Raw genomic sequence first — 17,680 nt, 5'->3', positions numbered from 1 at the left:
TAAGTCACTCATTAGGCCCCAGCTAGCATGTTGTCCAATTCTGGGCACCACACTTTAGGAAAGATGTCAAAGCCATGGAGAGAGTGCAGAGGAGATTTACTGTATTTTGTTCTTGGAGCTAAACAGATTCAGTGGAGCTTTAATAGGAGTGTTCAGAAGTGCAAAGGATTCGAGTAGATGAACAAGTGTTTCCAGTGGCAGGAGGGTCAGTAACTAGAGAACACAGATATAAAGTAATTGACAAAGAAATCAGTGGAGAAACTAGGAGAAATGGTGACCATATAACTGCCGGGTTTTATTTTTTAAAAATCCCATCTGGCTCACTAACGTCCTTTAGGGAAGGAAATCGGCCATCCTTACCTGGTCTGGCCTACGTGTGACTCCAGACCCACGGCAATGTGGCTGACTTTTAGCAGCCCTAGCAAACCACTCAGTTGTATTCAAGAAAGTGACTCGTTACCACTTTCTCAAGGGTAGTTAGAGATGGGCAACAAGTGCTGGCCTTGCCAGTGTTGCCCAGACCACGTAGAATGAATAAAAAGAAATTGTACAACAGCCCTGAACTGCACATCCATAAAACCAAATATATTGCTGGCACAAGTGAACTTCAGCTCCAGCAAGGTTAATTCATATTGAAATGCATTGTTATGGGCCGTATCTCTTTAATCTATCATTAGCAATTTAATTCTGCATGAATTGGTTCTCACCAAACCAACGGGAGTAACTGACGACCTTTCCAATTCATGGCATATATATATTTGCATATTAATCATGAGAGAGTAATCATGTGTGTTTGTAAAATTGAGAAAGGTAAAGAAAAGACAAGCTTGCACTTTTTGCAACGACTGGACATCTCAGAGTCCTTTACATTCAATGATGTACTTTTTTTAGTGTTTTAATATAGGAAACATGGCAGCCAATACGTGCACAATAAACTCCCAAAAAACAGCAATCGTGATAATGACTGGGTAATCTGTTTTTAGTGATGTTGATTGAGTAGTGAATATTTGCCAGGACACCAGGAATAACTCCCCTGCTCCTCTTCACAATAGTGCCATGGGATCTTTTACATCCACTTGCGCAGGCAGATGGAGCCTTGGTTTAATGTCGCACTCAAAACACGGCACCTCTGACAGTGTAGTGCTCCCTCAGTACCGCACTGGAGCGTAGGCTTTTGTGTTCCAACCCTGGAGTGGAACTTGAGGCTGAAGCCCTGTGATTCAGAGGCAAGCGTGCTACCAACGGAGCCACAGCTGATGCTGACAAGCCAAATATCACTGTGGAATTTGTGTTGAAAAGTGTCTCCAATCTTTCCACATGACTAATGCCCTCATCCTTGGTGCCATGCTAGTAAATCTTGTCTGCATCACCTCCAAGGGGGTCTTTCCAGAAATTGCTGTATTGATTTGATGTGCTTTAAAACCTACAGGAAGCAGAGAATGATGGTCGAGGGGTGTTTTTATGACTGGATGCCTGTGTCCAGTGGGGTTCCACAGGGATCGGTGTTGGGTCCGTTGCTGTTTGTGGTATATATGAACGATTTATACTTGAATGTAGGAGGGTTGATCAGTAAGTTCGCGGATGACACAAAAATTGGTGGGGTGCTAAATAGTGAGGAGGATAGCCTTAGATTACAGGAGGATATAGACGGGCTGGTCAGATGGGCTGATCAGTGGCAAATGGAATTTAATCTGGATAAGTGTGAGGTGATGCACTTGGGCAGGACAAACAAGGCACGGGAGTACAGGATGAATGGTAGAACACTGGGAAGCACCGAGGATCAGAGGAACCTTGGTGTACATGTCCACCGGTCCCTTAAGGTAGCGGGACAGGTAGATAAGGTGGTGAATATAAGAGCAGGGAGGTTATGCTGGAACTGTATAAAACGCTGGTTAGGCCACAGCTAGAGTATTGCGTGCAGTTCTGGAATCCACATTATAGGAAGGATGTGATTGCACTGGAGAGTGTGCAGAGGAGATTTACTAGGATACTGCCTGGGCTGGAGAGTTTCAGTTATGTGGAGAGATTGGATAGACTGGGGCTATTTTCCCTGGAGCAGATGAGATTGAGGGGGGACATGATTGAGGTGTATAAAATTATGAGGGGCATAGATAGGATAGATAGGAAGGAACTTTGCCCCTTGGTGGTGGGATCAACCAGGGGGCATAGATTTAAGGTAAGGGGCAGGAGGTTTAGAGGGGATGTGAGGAAGAATTTTTTCACCCAGAGGGTGGTGGGAATCTGGAACTCTCTGCCTGAAAGGGTGGTTGAGGCAGAAACCCTCATAACATTTAAGAAGTATTTGGATGTGCACTTGCGATGCCATGGCACACAAGGCTATGGGCCTAGTGCTGGAAAATGGGATTAGAATAGTTAGGTACTTGTTTGACCGGCGCAGACTCGATGGGCCCAAGGGCCTTTTTCTGTGCTGTAGACCCCTATGACACTCTAGACGTGAATGCATACTCATTCTTAACCGAGAATTGCACTATGTTGAAGCACCAATTAAATGGTTCACTTCCCCTCCGAACTCTGCAAAAGGAAAAGAAAATCAGCCAAGACTCTCATACCTAAACAGTATTCAGTGACTCATGTTCAGAAATATAAATATATGGAACATAGGATATCGCAGCTCAGCTCAATACAGTGTGGGGTTGGGGGGTGGGGGGGGGGGCGTCAGTTGTGATGCCCTTCATGGTGAACAGCCAAAAGGCACTCACTGTCTGCGTTTTTGTAAAAATGATTGAGGCACCACAAGGCTGCCAGCAGCACAGAAATGTACAAGTCTGAGCGTCAGCACTCGAGGGGAGGTGAGAATGACTTGAGAAAGTTGTCATGTAACCTGAAGTGCAATTTACACCTTTTGTTAGCCGTGGCTCAGTTATTAACGTGTTTGCTTCTGAGCCAGAAGGGTATTGGTTCAAGTCCCACCACGAGCTTGAGCGTAACAATCAAGGCCGACACTCAAGTGCAGCACTGAGAGAGATGCTTAACGTTGGGTGAGATGTTAAACCACCTCTCGGGTGGATGAAAATGATTGCCTGGTACAGAAGTTATCCCTGGCGTTCTGGCCATTATCATTTTGCTGTTTGAGGGATCTTGCTGTGCCTTGTTACAACAGTGGCTACGCTTCCAAAGTACTTCATTGGCTGTAAAGCGTTCTGGGGCATCCGGTGGTTGTGAAAGGTGTTATATAAATGCAAAACTGCCCTTTCTTTAAGCTGCAATTTCTTTAGGTGCGAGTAGAGATGTGTTATACACTACAGTAAGGTACAATAATGTAGGTCTCAAAAAGGAGTAGTAGTAGCAGAGTGTGAAGGGCATAGTTTGAGAGTTCAGTCTTCAGGGTACTTCAGATTGTGATGGAGTGAGCTTTTGTGCTTTGTTCTACTGCGAAATCTGATGGAATATCGCCTGCATCTCTTTATTTGTTGTTAATCCTCCTAACTAGACCTTGCAAGGTTTGCTCTGCTAATGGTTGGAGGGGAAGGCACCATTTGATTTAATTCATTCAAGCTTGTAGTTCATGAATTGGTCAAGAGAATCCTTCATTTGAAGCTCTTTGTATGTGACTCAATTCAAATCTTTCTTGCTGCACAATTGATGCTGAGCCTGTTAATGAAATTCTTTGCGTGGTTTGAACTGTTAAGTTTTTAATAAGCTTTACAGTTTGAAGCCTTGAATGTCTTCAGTCAATTTGGATTTGTTTTGGTTTTCCTATCTCCCCCCGCCCCACACACACACACACACACACACACCGGTGTAAGTGGTGTAAAAGTATCAGTTGTTAGTAATGGAACTATGTTTGACATGATTAGCACTTCCTCATTTTTAAAAAAAAAAAATGCCTGTTCTCACTTGAGCTGCAAAGCCACAGTGGGTTGGATAGGATAGGCTATCATTACTTTCTCTCACCCTGGGTTAATTTTTAAGAAATTGCAACCAGAGTTAATGGTTGCATTTGTAAAAAAAAAACCACTGCTTTCACTTCCCTGTAGTTTGGGCGACGACTGTGAATTGTTAAAGGACAATGCTGCTGGGCCACAGAAAATCCCCAGTGGTTGTGTTTCATTTATAACGTTGCCTCGGGCCTTTCACTCCATCCTGTTGGAGTGACCTCCTTTTCAACCCTGCACTGACAGTCGTGCAGAGTGCAGTTTTCTATTGACGGTGTTCCAGTTAGTCACATGACTCGCTGGCTTGAACTTTAACCTTTTCCTCTGTGTGCAAGTGTGTACGTTTTACCTGAAATCCAACATACGTACCAGCCTTCCTCTTGCGAACCTGAGATGTTTGAAAAACTCCGGTGAGCTTTGAAGCGAGATGTAGCATGCTGAGTCTCGTGATTAGTTCCCCTTCCTCCATGCACAACAAAAAAAAACAGCTCAGTTATTTGTTGACTCAAAAAAGCTCAGGAAATTGTTCTCGTGGCTGAAAATGGACCACGTACCCTGGTTTTCAATATAAATATAAATTCAGTCATCACCCAAAATCCCCCTCTCACTAGGTTACCAGAGAGGCTATAGCCCAAAGCTAATGCCAGTTAATGCTTGCACTGGTTGACGACCGATGGTTCTTTATAAGTGGTGATTGTGAACCGTGTTACCGTACACATTTAGAACAATTCACCACAAGCACCCCTGCTCCTAATTCATGTGTGTTTAATAACCTGATGCACAACTTTCAAGATCAAAAATATATAGGCTTTTAAAAATATTTTGTAAATAAATAAAATTAGATGGTTGTGTAGCTTTCCAATGTGTGGGATCCCTTCAGCCTCTTGAGTTTATCATTGACAGATATTCCTCTTAATTGTTACACTTGACATTTGATTAAGTATTCAGCTCCTTGAGGTAAAATGTCTACCATATATACCTACGAGGGGAAGGACTCTGAATATAGTTCAATATGGTTCATTTTTCCCCAAAGGAGGTGCATTGTCGAGTGTTTCAAGCAGTAGTAACAATTTGGCAATGGTACCCCATTTTTAATGTTTTAACTCAGTCTGCTTCTTTCCCCCGCCACCACCCCATAATCATTTCCATCTCTCCAGCCTCACCATAGTCAAGGTCACCGAGTTCTGCCATCAACATCTCCCCACCGCCCCACATCTCTGCCACACCTCGGCTCTCTGCTGCTGAGACCCTCTTTTGCTGCTTCCAGTCTCCCTTGCCTTCCTGTCTCCAGCCACCCACTATGTTTTAACTGGTCCAAACTCCTGCCTGTACCCTATCCCGCATCAGGTTTTGCACACCCATCACTCCTTGCTGGCTGACACTAGCTCCTGGCCGCCCAGCAATTTGAAGGAGGCAGTGGAAAAGAGGTAGAGAAGTTTAATTAAGAAATTCCAGAGCCCAGGAGCTAACAGCTGCCAATAAAGAAGCGATGAAAATCAGGGACGCTGAAGAGGCCAGGGTATGAACAGAGTTGGGATGTGGCAGATGGGGGAAATATTGTTGGGTCAAACTGGGATAGGGAGAGTGGCCATGAAGGAATTTAAACACAAGAAAAAAACTGACTCAAATTGCTGGGCCAAAACTGCATCTGAAATGCTGGAACTTGCAAGGCTATGGGCCAAGTGCTGGAAAGTGGGATTAAAATGAGCGCCTAGTTTACTTTTTTCTCTTTTTGGCTGCTGTAGGCACAATGGGCTGAATGGCCTCTTTCTGCACTGTAACTTTTCTATGGTTCTGTGGAATTTCTTGACATGATATCTGCTTACTGGGTGTCCACAACAGGCTAGGTATCATGATGAGTTGCAAAGTAAAGTACTGAGTATGTGTCCTGATAAAAATATCTTACCCTGCATCAATGTGACATTTTCTATTCCCTACACTATTCATCCCCTCAAGTATTAGCATTATGGAACACAGGCGCATTTAGAGGTCATTCAGTCCCTCAACCCTGTTCTGCCTTCGGTGAGATCATGGCTGATCTGTAACCTAACTCCATATACCTGTGTTTGCTCCATATCCCTTGTTAAAGTCTTCGGTTAACAAAGATCTCTTTGTTAAAGTGTTCCAAACTACTACTACCTTTGTGTGAAGAAGTGTTTCCTAATTTCACTTCTAGAAGGTCTGGCTCTAGCTTTGTTAGACCATGCCTGCAGTGATTGTAGGTAAAACCTTTCCTACTGCCTTTCGGGGTCATGTGATTGTACTGACGAATGGGCCCTAAGCGCAGGTAATCTGAGGGACGGAGCTTTCTAGTCGTGGACCTGGTTCAAGCATGTAGCTTCTAAAAGAGCTCTGTAATAAAGTTATCTGTTTCAAGTAAGAAACCTGTCTGGTGCATCGAGTTAATTACATTTGGCTATGAGGGTGGGATCGCTCCGACGCTGCCCCTCGCCTCATGAATGTGAGTGCATCAATTCTTAAGGAAAGAAAGAAAAGTAAAGGTATGCAGTCATGCCACTCTGTGGCAGAATCGACCCTCATGACTCGTCCATGGAAGACTGGAGTCAGTACATAGCGCCTTGGTTTTTATTTCAAGGGGAATGAAATAACAGCGGAGGAGAAGCAGAAAGCAATCCTTTTAAGTGCCCGTGGGAGCAAAGCATATAACCTCATCCGCAGAAACGGGGTATTGCCTCCGAGTCTACATGTATTTTTGCTCGTAAGCCTTTTATCTTTCCCAATTCGTCACGAATTGAGCACGCTCAATTCTAAATCTTTTAACGAGCTGGTAGGCCTCGTGAAAATGCATTTTCAACCAAAGGAAGTAAAGTAAAGTTAAGGAAGTACGACAGCGTGTTTTGTCAAATTGGGAAAATAAAAGGCTTACGAGCAAAACTCGGAGGCAATACCCCGTGCCTGTAAGGCCAGACCTGTGCCTTATGCCCTAAAGGGGAAGGTGGATGCAGAATTGTGCCACTTAGAAGCTCAGCATCATCCAGCCAGTCCAATTTTCAGTATGTGCAGCACCCGTAGTCCCTGTGATGAAACCAAATCAAACTATTCGCATTTGCAGAGATTACAAGTTAACTGTGAGCAAGGCTGCTAAATTGGATAAATATCCTATCCCGAAGTTTGAAGATTTTTATGCTAAGCTAGCTGGAGGAAAATCCTACACCAAACTGGACATGAGCCATGCATACCGACAGCTGGAGCTGAATAGCACATCTAGAGGGTATATAACCATCAACACACACAAGGGCCTGTGTCAATATACACGCCTACGCTTTGGTGTATCATCTGCCTGTCCGATTTTCCAAAGGACCGTGGGAAGCCTATTGCAAGGACTTCCCCGAGTAGTAATGTATCTGGGTGATGTCCTGATCACAGGATTAACGGAAGCTGAACCAACCTGGCCAACCTAGAAGAGGTTTTAAGATGATTTTTAGAAGCTGGTGTACGGTTGAAGAACGAGAAGTGTACTTTCCAAGCGACTGAAGCCTCTTACTTGGGTCATCGAGTGGATGCATTCGGTAGAGGAGAAAGTCCGGGCAATCAAAGGAGCGTCCTCTCCTACCAGTGTCACTGAACTCGAGTCTTTTTTGGGCATGATAAATTATTGCAGTCACTTCTTTCCAAACTTGTCAACAGTGTTAGCATCTTTACATTTACTATGGAAAAAGAATCATGGTTGGTCATGGAGGGTGCAACAAGAAGAAGCCTTTGTAAAGGTCAAGAAGCTATTACACTCATCATGTCTACTAGTACATTATGACGCATCAAAAGAATTAATATTAACCCGTGATGCATCTCCCTATGGAGTGGAAGCGGTGTTGTGTCACAGGATGGAATATGGTTTCGAAAGGCCAATAGGCTATGTCTCCAGAGCCCCCTCTGCAGCCGAGAAGGGTTATTCACAACTTGAAAAGGAAGGTTTATCAGTAATATTTGGAGCAAAGGAATTCCATCAGTATCTGCATGGTCGACATTTCACCATAGTGTCAAGACTATAAACCACTAATGGGTTGTTTTCATGAGGATAAAGCCATTCCACCAATATCCTCGGAAGAATTCAACGTTGGGCGTTGATTTTATTGGTGTGGTATATTGGTATTGGTATACGCACCGTGCTGGTGTGCCTATAGCAAATGCAGGCACACTCAGTTGTCTTCCATTACCAGATCGTGTTCTACATGCTTCATTGCTACAAGAAGTTGTTCTTGTGTTGAATTTATTGGACTCTTCGCCGGTCTGTGCAAAGCAAATAAGGAATTGGTCAAACTAGGATCCAATTTTGTCAAAAGTCCGAGACCAGGAATTGCAAGGATGGTCAAATTCACCAGTGTCTGAAGAAATAAGACCGTTCCATGCCCGAAAAGCAGTTTAAGTTGTCAGCATGAAATCTTGTTGTGGAGATCAAGAGCCATCGTCCCTTCGCAAGGAAGAGAACCACTCTTGATAGAGCTTCACAGTGCAGGTCCAGGCATATTGAAGATGAAGAAGCTTGCGCGATGCTATGTCTGGTGGCCAGGTATAGACAGTACATTGAAAGCGTGGTCACACACTGTCTCCAGTGTCAGTAACAACAGAAGTTGCCCGTTTCAGCTCCACAGCATCCATGGGAGTGGCCTGGCTGAGCCCTGGGTTAGATTATATATAGACCATGTAGGTCCATTTTTATGTACTATGTTTTTATTGGTCATCGATGCGCTTTCTAAGTGGATGGATGTGTATGAAGTTAGATCACCGCTATCGTGTGCAACTATTGAAAAGCTGCACCAATGTTTTAAGTATACACGGCCTACCAGAAGTCATCTTTTCGGATAACGGTGCTGTCTTCACTAATATGAAATTTCAGAGATTTATGATTTAAATGGAATTACACATATTAAAACAGCACCATATCATCCCTCATCCAATGGGCTAGCAGAAAGAGCAGTGCAAACATTCAAATCAGGAATGAAGAAGTGATCCGAAGGTATGTTAGAAACTCTAATTTTGTGTTTTCTTCTCAGTTATCATACAACGACTCATGCAACTACTGGTTCAACACCGTCTGAATTACTGATGAGCCATCGCATTCGTACAAGGTTCAAGTCTGGTGTTTCCAAACTTAGAGGGGAAGGTAGAAAAGAACCAGAGTAGTCAGAAATTGAATCATGATATTTGTAGCAAAGCTCAAATTTACTATGGGAGATAGTTTAGTTTTCATGTGGACACTGCAGGTGTGGTTGATGTGGGTCACACCAGCACCCACTGCAGTTGTGGTTGATGTGGATCACACCAGCACCCACATGCTACAGCTGCAATACATTACCTGCCCTGACATCTTTGTTGTAATTTGTTTATTTAGCGTTACAAATTTAGAAATATCACTGATAATTTGTTATTTTAAGTTTAACTAGTTAAAAGCATAATTTTAATACGAGACTTTTATCTACTCCCCACCCTTCCCCCAGGTACTAGTTTAAACTGCTGCCCTAGTTTAGGGAACAATAAGAAACTATAACCCTCACCAACCAATCACCTGCCTGCTTGCCTGTTCAAGCTCTCTGGTCTCGCTGTGTCCCCCTCCCTCTCTCAGACCTTTTTTTTTGTATTCTGTAAAAGATCAAAACAGCACCTCTCCCTCAAATTCCCTCACTCACCAAATTCCCAGGTTCAGTACTCTGTCAAAGCTTTACTCCATCCAGCTGGCCTCCATGCCTCTTATTCTGTGCATGAGCTAAAACCTCCTGTGTTCAGACTAACAGAAATTCTTAATCCCTGAGTCAGACCGTATTGACTAAGGAACTTAGTTCTAACTAGCCACCTAATTAACTCACTGTGCAGCTGCCACTTGCAGGCAGTTTGTTTACCACCGACTAACTTACAGTTTCTTTCGGTCTTAATGTTAAAGTAATGTTAAATGCAACACCCGAATTAGATTTTAGAAAGAGAATAAGCACTTAAAATTAGTGAGTAATTTCCGAGTTCAATGCTCTGGTTTTCAAGAATTGTGATATCTGGCACTAAACTCGAAGTCTATTGGGCAGTAGTCCTCCCTACGCTTCTCTACCATGCTGAAACTTGAACAACCTGCAGACATCATCTCAAGGTCCTAGAACAACAACATCAACCTGTCTTAGAAGGAACCAGTGAATCAAGTGGGAGGGAAACAGGACAAACATGTGTTCTCCAATATGCAGACAAGCCCGAGTATAGAGGCCATGAGAATCTCAGCAGCTGAGATGGGACATGTCATGCAGGCGCTCTACTCAGAGCTACACCAGGGAATCTGTTCACACGGGGGCAAAAATGTTTCAAAGACTATCTCAAAGCGACCATGGAGGTCTGTTGTATTAACATCAACACAAGGGAAGCAGATGCCCAATTGTGACCAAAATGGTGACCCATCATCAGCAATGGTGTCAAGACCTTCCAGTCATCAAGAGCAGCCACAGAGAGAGAACAGCAAGAGACACGGAAAGAGAAGGCAGTGGCTCAAGCCAACTATCCATCTCCATCTCTACCAGCTAATAACTGATCTCCTGAATGTGGGAGAGCCTGTAAGGCTAAGATAGGACTCATAAAGCATCTGTGAACCCACAAATGACATTCAGATCTCGCTGCCACCTAGCTATCCTTGAGAAAGAATCATCCTTGACATGAGGAATTGTTGATAATGATCAACCTCTTATGAGGGACTTTACCAAATACCTCCTGGCAATCTATATAAATAACACATGTGGACATTCCTCTGACCATTACTTTAGGCATCTTTTCAAAATATTCAATCTGGTGCATCAGACATGAGCTACCCTTTACAAATCTATGCTGGCTGTGTTCGGGCACTGTCTACAATTAAAGATAGACGCTAGGAATTTCCCAACAACAGAGAGACTTTATTAATTATTCACAGTATCCCACATCCAGTAGAACTAGATTGAGACTGCTCAAACTCATTTCATATAAGGCAATTAGCACCGAGAGAGAGGGAGGACTTGGTGTCCTTTGGTCTCAGCTGCATTCAAAATCTAGTCAAATGATGAAGGAAACATTGCTGATTTGCCTTGCTGCCCTGCCCGCAGTGCCAGTGTGATGCTAGGTATGTAGGCCATACATCCCAAAGACTGGCAGATCATATCGAGCAGCATGCCCAACCCCCATCTGCAGTTGGACAACATTTGCTAAATAATTGCCAATGCACTAAGCATTGCGCTGCCAACCAATTTAAGATTGTCAGTCGGGCTCGCAATGTGGTGCATTTGTGTGTACTGGAGGCCACATATATTAATACACAGGCTCTGTCCTTAGCAGACCGCAAAAACATGTACACACGTTGCGTCTGTTTAAGCTAAACAAAATAAGTGACAGCCATTCGCTGATTAATTGGTGAAGCTGCCTAGTTTAAATGTCAAACAATGCTTGACAGTTAACACCATCAGTGGTGCATTCTCCATGGCAACACCACTTGCCAACCAATCAGCACTCTCTTCACATATAAATTGTTGTTTCCCCCCCCTAATATTGGTATTCTTACGAGTGTCCTGATGAGGGCAAGATGAAAAGCTTAGGCAATCTCTCTTTTTTTCAGCAATACTTGGATGTTTTTGATGCAGTACAGTCCATAGAAATGAGAGAAGAGGGATTGTGTATGATGGTGGCTGCTGCTTTTGATAGCATTGTGTGTATCCATTTAGCCCACCCTTTCTGACCCAATGGCTAACCATGTGCCTTTTCTGTTCTGCTTGCAGGGCTTGAGCGGCAGCGGGAGTGCGCTCGGCGGTCTTAGAGCAGCACAAGCCCGACCCTACCTACGACAGAGGATAACACGAGTCAATCTCAGGGATCTCATTCTCTGCTTGGAGCAGGACCGGTCAAAAAGACACTCGCCGCTCTTGTACCGAGCCTATCTCAAGTGAAGAGGAGAAAACGTATATGCTGGTTGCACAGATGGTTCTGCGAAATGATTTCTAGACATTGCTTCAGGAATCTGTGATTCTGGACCTTGGTTGTCCTTGTTTACTCTCGTGACATTTCTTTTTTTAAAAAAAAAATACTGACGGGTAAAACTTTGATTTTTGTTTCAGGGTGAAGCTGAAGGCGAGGCGTTGATTATGTAGAATTTTCCAACATCACTTGTGAAATTTTGTTCCCTCCCATTGAAAGATTCGGAAAACTGGGATGGTATAGGTATATATTATTTATTAAAAAACTGCAATTGTTCCAAGTTCCCTAATAACTAATGATTATGATACGGAGCGTTGTTAAACAACTTGAAATGTTTACTTCCCCTCGTGCTTTATCTGCTATGGGATGTGTTGCTCATTCAGGGTAAATTCATGGACGAGTGTCTACTTCTTTCTTTGGAGGTTTTGGAGCTTTGTAATCCTTTTCTTCCTACTTTACGCAACAGGTGCATCTGCCATTCCTCTCCAGTGCTTGTTCTTAACGTCGGTCTAAGTCATGCTCCCCTTGGCCAGAGAATTTAAGTCTGTATAGTTGGTACTCTATTGGTTTTCGGACTCAGGCCAGTTAATTTTACATGACATGTTTTAACTGTTTGAGCAGGCTAGTGCCCATTTCCTATGGGCTAACTGCAAGAAAAAGTCTCCTATTCCTGGCCAATCTTGTTATTTTGTATGCCTTCCTCAGGGTCTCAATTACAACTTTGCCTTCTGAGAAGCCTAGTGTGGGCTTTCAGAAGAAATGTGAAATTCAAAAGAAAATCACATTCCAACAGATATGAAAAATTATTAGATGAGACAGTGATGTTATACCTCTCGCTACACTAACTAGTTAATCACTGGCTTAGACCAATCTTAAATACGTCTTAAACTGAGTCACTCACCAATCATGCTGAAATCCTTCTCTCCCCTCCCAACACACACACACCCAGAAGAGGGCAAGAGCCAATGTAGTGACTTGAGCAGTCACCTACACTTGACTCTGTCAGAGTATTAAATTTAATAGCCTCGTGTTTCCATAATAAGCTACTGAGATTAGAGCCTTGACATTTTAAGCTCACATCTAGCACATGTGTGAAGCTGTTGAACTGAGGTGTGCTACTGACCATCATTTCCAATGTTTTGATATTGCATCCAGCGTTCTAGATTTGCCATCTAATTCGGCCTTTTGTGATGGATTGTCGGAGACCATCTCGGAGCATTTGAGTTAGGGCGTTTTCCGTGCTAGATTCAGACACGTTTCAGGCATGTTGTCAATTTGTCATCGTTAAAGTGTTAGTTTGGCTCAGCAGTTAACCTGCTTTCCTTTCAGTCAGAAGTTTGTGGATTCAGTCCAGGGTTTAAGCAAAGTAAGCTTTGGCTCTGCACGCAGTGCAGTGCTGAGTGTGTGCTGTATTGTCATGGGGGTCTGCCTGCGGACGTGAAAAGTCCACAGGGCATTATTCGAAGAAGCCGTTCCCCTGGTGTCCACCCTAACCCATGTTAACTGGCCATTTATTTACTGACTTTGAAACTGTGCAATCATATTTTCTCATAAAGCTTCAGTGGCCACAATTGAAAAATAAAAATTGGAGGTGAACTGTAACATGGGGTAACTGCCAAGAAAGAAGTATAGCGTGTCAGGATTTTGCATCCGCCTACCCTGTACCACCTACAAGCAGCTGATATTCTATTTATCCATTGTATTTGAAGCATAGCAAATGGAGGCGATTAGGTGACTTAGTTTGACATTCAGAATCATTATTTTGTGAATAACTGCACTCAAATCTCATATTTCCAACCTTCCTGTCTGGGCAGGTGGTTTTTCTCCACTACAAGTCCATAAACACAAAGGAGCATAGCTGATCTGTAAATAAATGGCTGTGCTAATTACTTTTACCCCTGCCAGCTAAGATCGCTCCCATTAGGCTCACTTGGTATTGATCTCATCCTGATATGTTTTTGAGTAGACATACTAGCGATGGTGGGTGCATTTTTTGATAATGTAGGGAGGGAAAGAACTGCCCACATGTCTGAAAGCAAGTGGCATCCTTGTAATTCTCTTCCAAACGTGCCACCCCCCCCCCCCCCCCCCCCCCCAACACACCCCACTTTGCATTAGACGGGTGAAAGAGCAAGGAATTGCAGTGCTCTGCTCGACATCTGAAACCCCCTCGTAAGTCCTCTTCTTCAGAAGCCAGGAAGATCGCAGGATTGATTACAGTGTCCAGCTCCAATCTTGGGACCAAAGTTGCGCCTGCCAATTTGGGAGAACCCGTGAGGAAATTCTCAGCAAGGTTATTCCAGCAATGCGAGGCAGCTCCTAATGAGTGCAACAGTTAGACAGGCTTCCACCCTAGCTGCGGCGTTGGATGATTGAAATGCCAGCAGAGAGAGTCTCCCGTGAGCAAGATGTCATGAAGTGTCAAGACGAGCTGGTCAGACCAATGCCAGAACATCTTGGGATCTTTTTGGCTGTCATCTCTTCCACCAGGGCCCATCCTCCTGTGCACAGAGACTGTGTTTCCAAAACGATTTGTTCATGTGGAAGAGACATCCTTGAGTAATGTTCATTTTGACATCGCCACCTTCTATTCTGTTCCTTGTTGGGTTTCCCTCACTTCCCCTCCCCAGCCCATTGTTATATTCAGGCAAACTAGACTTGGGAAGGGGTGGGAGGGAAGAGTTGCAGTCATCATGTTAAAAGCACAGTGGCAATTTGATGTTCAAAACATTATTCAGCCACTTTAACACATCCAGAGCGATGTTTAGGAGTGTTTTTCTCCTCTGTTAAGGGTAGATGGAGTTTTTTGATATGTGTATTTATTAAAAAGCTCTGTTCCTTGGGGATATTCTGCAACAGAAATATAATTTTGATGCCATTTTGAGTAATATATAGAAAGTGATTTTTATTTTCCATAATGTAGAGATGGTTAACTGTGTGAAATGTGAAATAGTTTTCATGCCTCTGGCAGTTTATAGTTACCTTCAACATTTTTGGAAGTTGGAGGAGGTACAAAGAAACTAATGATGTTCCTTATGATGTCACCTGCAATTTTTTTTTAAAACACTTAGAGCACCTTTGAGCCGAATAAAACTGGGCATTGGCTCAGTAAATAGTAAAACGAGATGTCAGCCAAAGTTATATATAAAAGAATGTTTTGACCCTTGTGCATTATTACTGGTATCAGGTTTCTTTATTTGTACAGTCTTCCAGGCAGCATATGCTGTGTAAAATTATTTTTATTGTGATGTACATAAACTTCATTTCTTTAACTGTAGTTATGTTGATGCTTTCAACTTTTGTATAAAACTTTCTTTATTTTCAGATGCCCCTATGGGGGGGTGTCTGTGTGTGTGTGTCTACACACAGGTTTTGCATAAAATATGAATTCGGATCAGGAGTAGGCCATTCAGCCCCTCGAGCCTGCTCTGCCGTTTGATCAGATCATAACTGATCTGATGTGGCCTCAACTCAACTTTCCTCCCTTCCTCTTATACCCTTTATTTTTAAACCCTAGTTCTAGTCTCTCCCACAAGGGGAAACATCCTTTCAGCATCCACTCTGTCAAATCCCATCCGGATCTTATGTTTTAATAAGATTGCGTCTCATTCTTCTAAACTCAAATGGATTCAGGCCCAACCTGTCCAACCTTTTCTCATAAGACAACCCCTTCACCCCAGGAATCTGTCGAATGAATCTTCTGAGCTGCTTCCAATGCAAGTATATCCTTTTTTAAGTAAGGAGACCAAAACTGTACACAGTATTCCAGATGTGATCTCACCAATGCCCTCTGTGACTGCAGCAAAGCTTCCCTACTTTAATATTCCATTCCCCTTGCAGTAAACAACAACATCCATTTGCATCTCAATAAACTCTCAAATAAAAGAAATAAAAATTCATAAAGATGAAAGCAAGCATAATATGGTTATACTTGCATTTGTAACAAGATGAATTCCAAAAGTACACGCATTTAAGGTACTTCATTTCTGCATAAAGAATCGGTTGTGGCTCAGTGGGTAACGCTCTCTCCTCTTGAGTCAGAAGGATCATGGGTTCATTCCTTGCTTCAAAGCGTTCACATAATCTGGGCTGCCACTTTGTGTGGTACTGTGGGAGCGTCGCACTCTGAGGTGTTGTCTTTCAAATGAGATGTTAATCCAAGGTCCCATTTATTTTTCCCTATGTAAGTCACCTTACCTCATAGTTGGTGCAGCGAAGGCTCACAATAGTGGCTCCAGGAATGAGAGCATGATTTCTGGGATGGGAGGATTGCCCTATGAGGGGAGAGTAAAATGGGTTTGTATCTCTGAGGGTCTCATTGAACCTTGGGAAGTTCTTAGAGGACTTGATAGGGCAGATGTTGAGAGACTCTTTCCTCTGGCTGGAGAGTGTAGAACTAGGGTCAAGATCTCAGGATAAGGGGTTGGCTATTTAGGCGGGAGGTTAGGAGAAATTTTTTCACTCGGAGGATTATGAACCTTTGGAATTCTCAATCCCAGAGGCTTGTGAGTGCTCAGTTGATGTGTACATTAAAGATTTTTGGACACTAAGGGAATTGAGAAATAGGGTGATAGAGTGGGAAAGTGGAGCTGAATTAGATCACATGGAGGAGCAGGCCATTTGGCCCTTTGAACATGTTGCTCCATTCTGTAAGATAGTGGCTGATCTGGTTATGGTCTCAACTCCTTTCCTGTCTGCCCCCATAACCCTTGACCCTCTTGTCTATCAAAAATCTGTCTAATTCAACCTTGAACAAATTCAATGACCCGCCATCCTCTGCTTTTTGAGGAAGAGAATTCCACAGGCTAACAACCCTTAGAGAAAAATGGATGTAGATAGTACATACGACCATATGGACAAGGAGCAGGAGTAGGCCATTTGGCCCCTCGAGCCTGCTCTGCCATATAATAAGGTCACCGCTGATCTGATAGTAACCTCAAATATGCATTCCACCTACCCCCGATTACCTATCACTCCCTTGCTTATCAAGAATCCACCTCTGCCTTAAAAATATCCAAAGACTCTACTTCCACCACCTTTTTCAGGAAGAGAGTTCCAAAGATTCACGACCCTCGGAGAAAAAATTTAACCTCATCTCTGTCTAGACTCTCCCACAAGAGGAAACATCCTCTCCACATCCACCCTGTCAAGACCCCTCAGGATCTTCTATGTTTCAATCAAGTGAGTAACTGAGGCTGCAGCACTGCTTCCCGTTAACTAACCAGTCCTTTATCCAGGCTAATACGTTACCACATACACCATGAGCTCTTACTTTGTGCAGTAACCTTTGATGCGGCACCTTATCAAATGCCGTATAGAAATCCAAGTGAACCACATCTACAGGTTCTCCTTTATCCACCTTGCTTGTTATTTCCTCAAAGAAGTTCTATTAAATTAGTTAAACACTATTTCTCCATCACAAAAGAATGAAGCTATTGAATGGTGGAGTGGAATTGAGGGGCTGTCTGGCTGCCTATTATGTTCTCCTGTACTGGATCCCTCAGCATGATTTGAAGAAAAGTAAGGATGTGTTGTCTCATCCTTAAATATCTCTCCAACTTCCTGATCAACCTTGTTCTTCAATCAATATCAGAGCAGATGGCCTGGTTTTTAAGCTCATTGCTGCTTGTGAGACCTTGCTGTGTGAAACTTCACTGCTGCGTTTCTGTACATCACAACAGGGACTGTACTTCAAAGCAAAGCACTTCGTTGGCTGTAAAATGCTTCAGAACATTCCGGGGTTATGGAAAAAGTACAACGAGCAACACCCGCGTCCCATGAAGGAATAAAAAAAAAATCATTCTCCACCTCACGCTGTTGATCCCTGGTCCATGTGGCTGTGATTATATTGGTCA

At 43.3% G+C, this 17,680-nt stretch overlaps 1 protein-coding gene across 3 annotated transcripts in view; it reads left to right on the top strand.

Moving 5' to 3' along the window:
• LOC144680043 (transcription initiation factor TFIID subunit 4-like) overlaps positions 1-15,102 on the top strand; it is a 160,453-nt gene extending 145,351 nt beyond the window's left edge. For all 3 annotated transcript variants that reach the window (XM_078541154.1, XM_078541155.1, XM_078541153.1), the window contains one exon: positions 11,630-15,102. In XM_078541154.1, the coding sequence (XP_078397280.1) occupies positions 11,630-11,797 (168 nt within the window). In that variant the 3' untranslated portion in view covers positions 11,798-15,102. The remainder of the gene's footprint in view (positions 1-11,629) is intronic.
• The last annotated feature ends 2,578 nt before the right edge of the window (positions 15,103-17,680 follow it).

This window comes from Cetorhinus maximus, chromosome 4 (assembly GCF_964194155.1).
Source record: "Cetorhinus maximus chromosome 4, sCetMax3.hap1.1, whole genome shotgun sequence".
NCBI lineage: Eukaryota > Metazoa > Chordata > Chondrichthyes > Lamniformes > Cetorhinidae > Cetorhinus > Cetorhinus maximus.
Note: the sequence above shows the minus strand (reverse complement) of the source record. Positions and strands in the feature narration are given on the sequence as shown.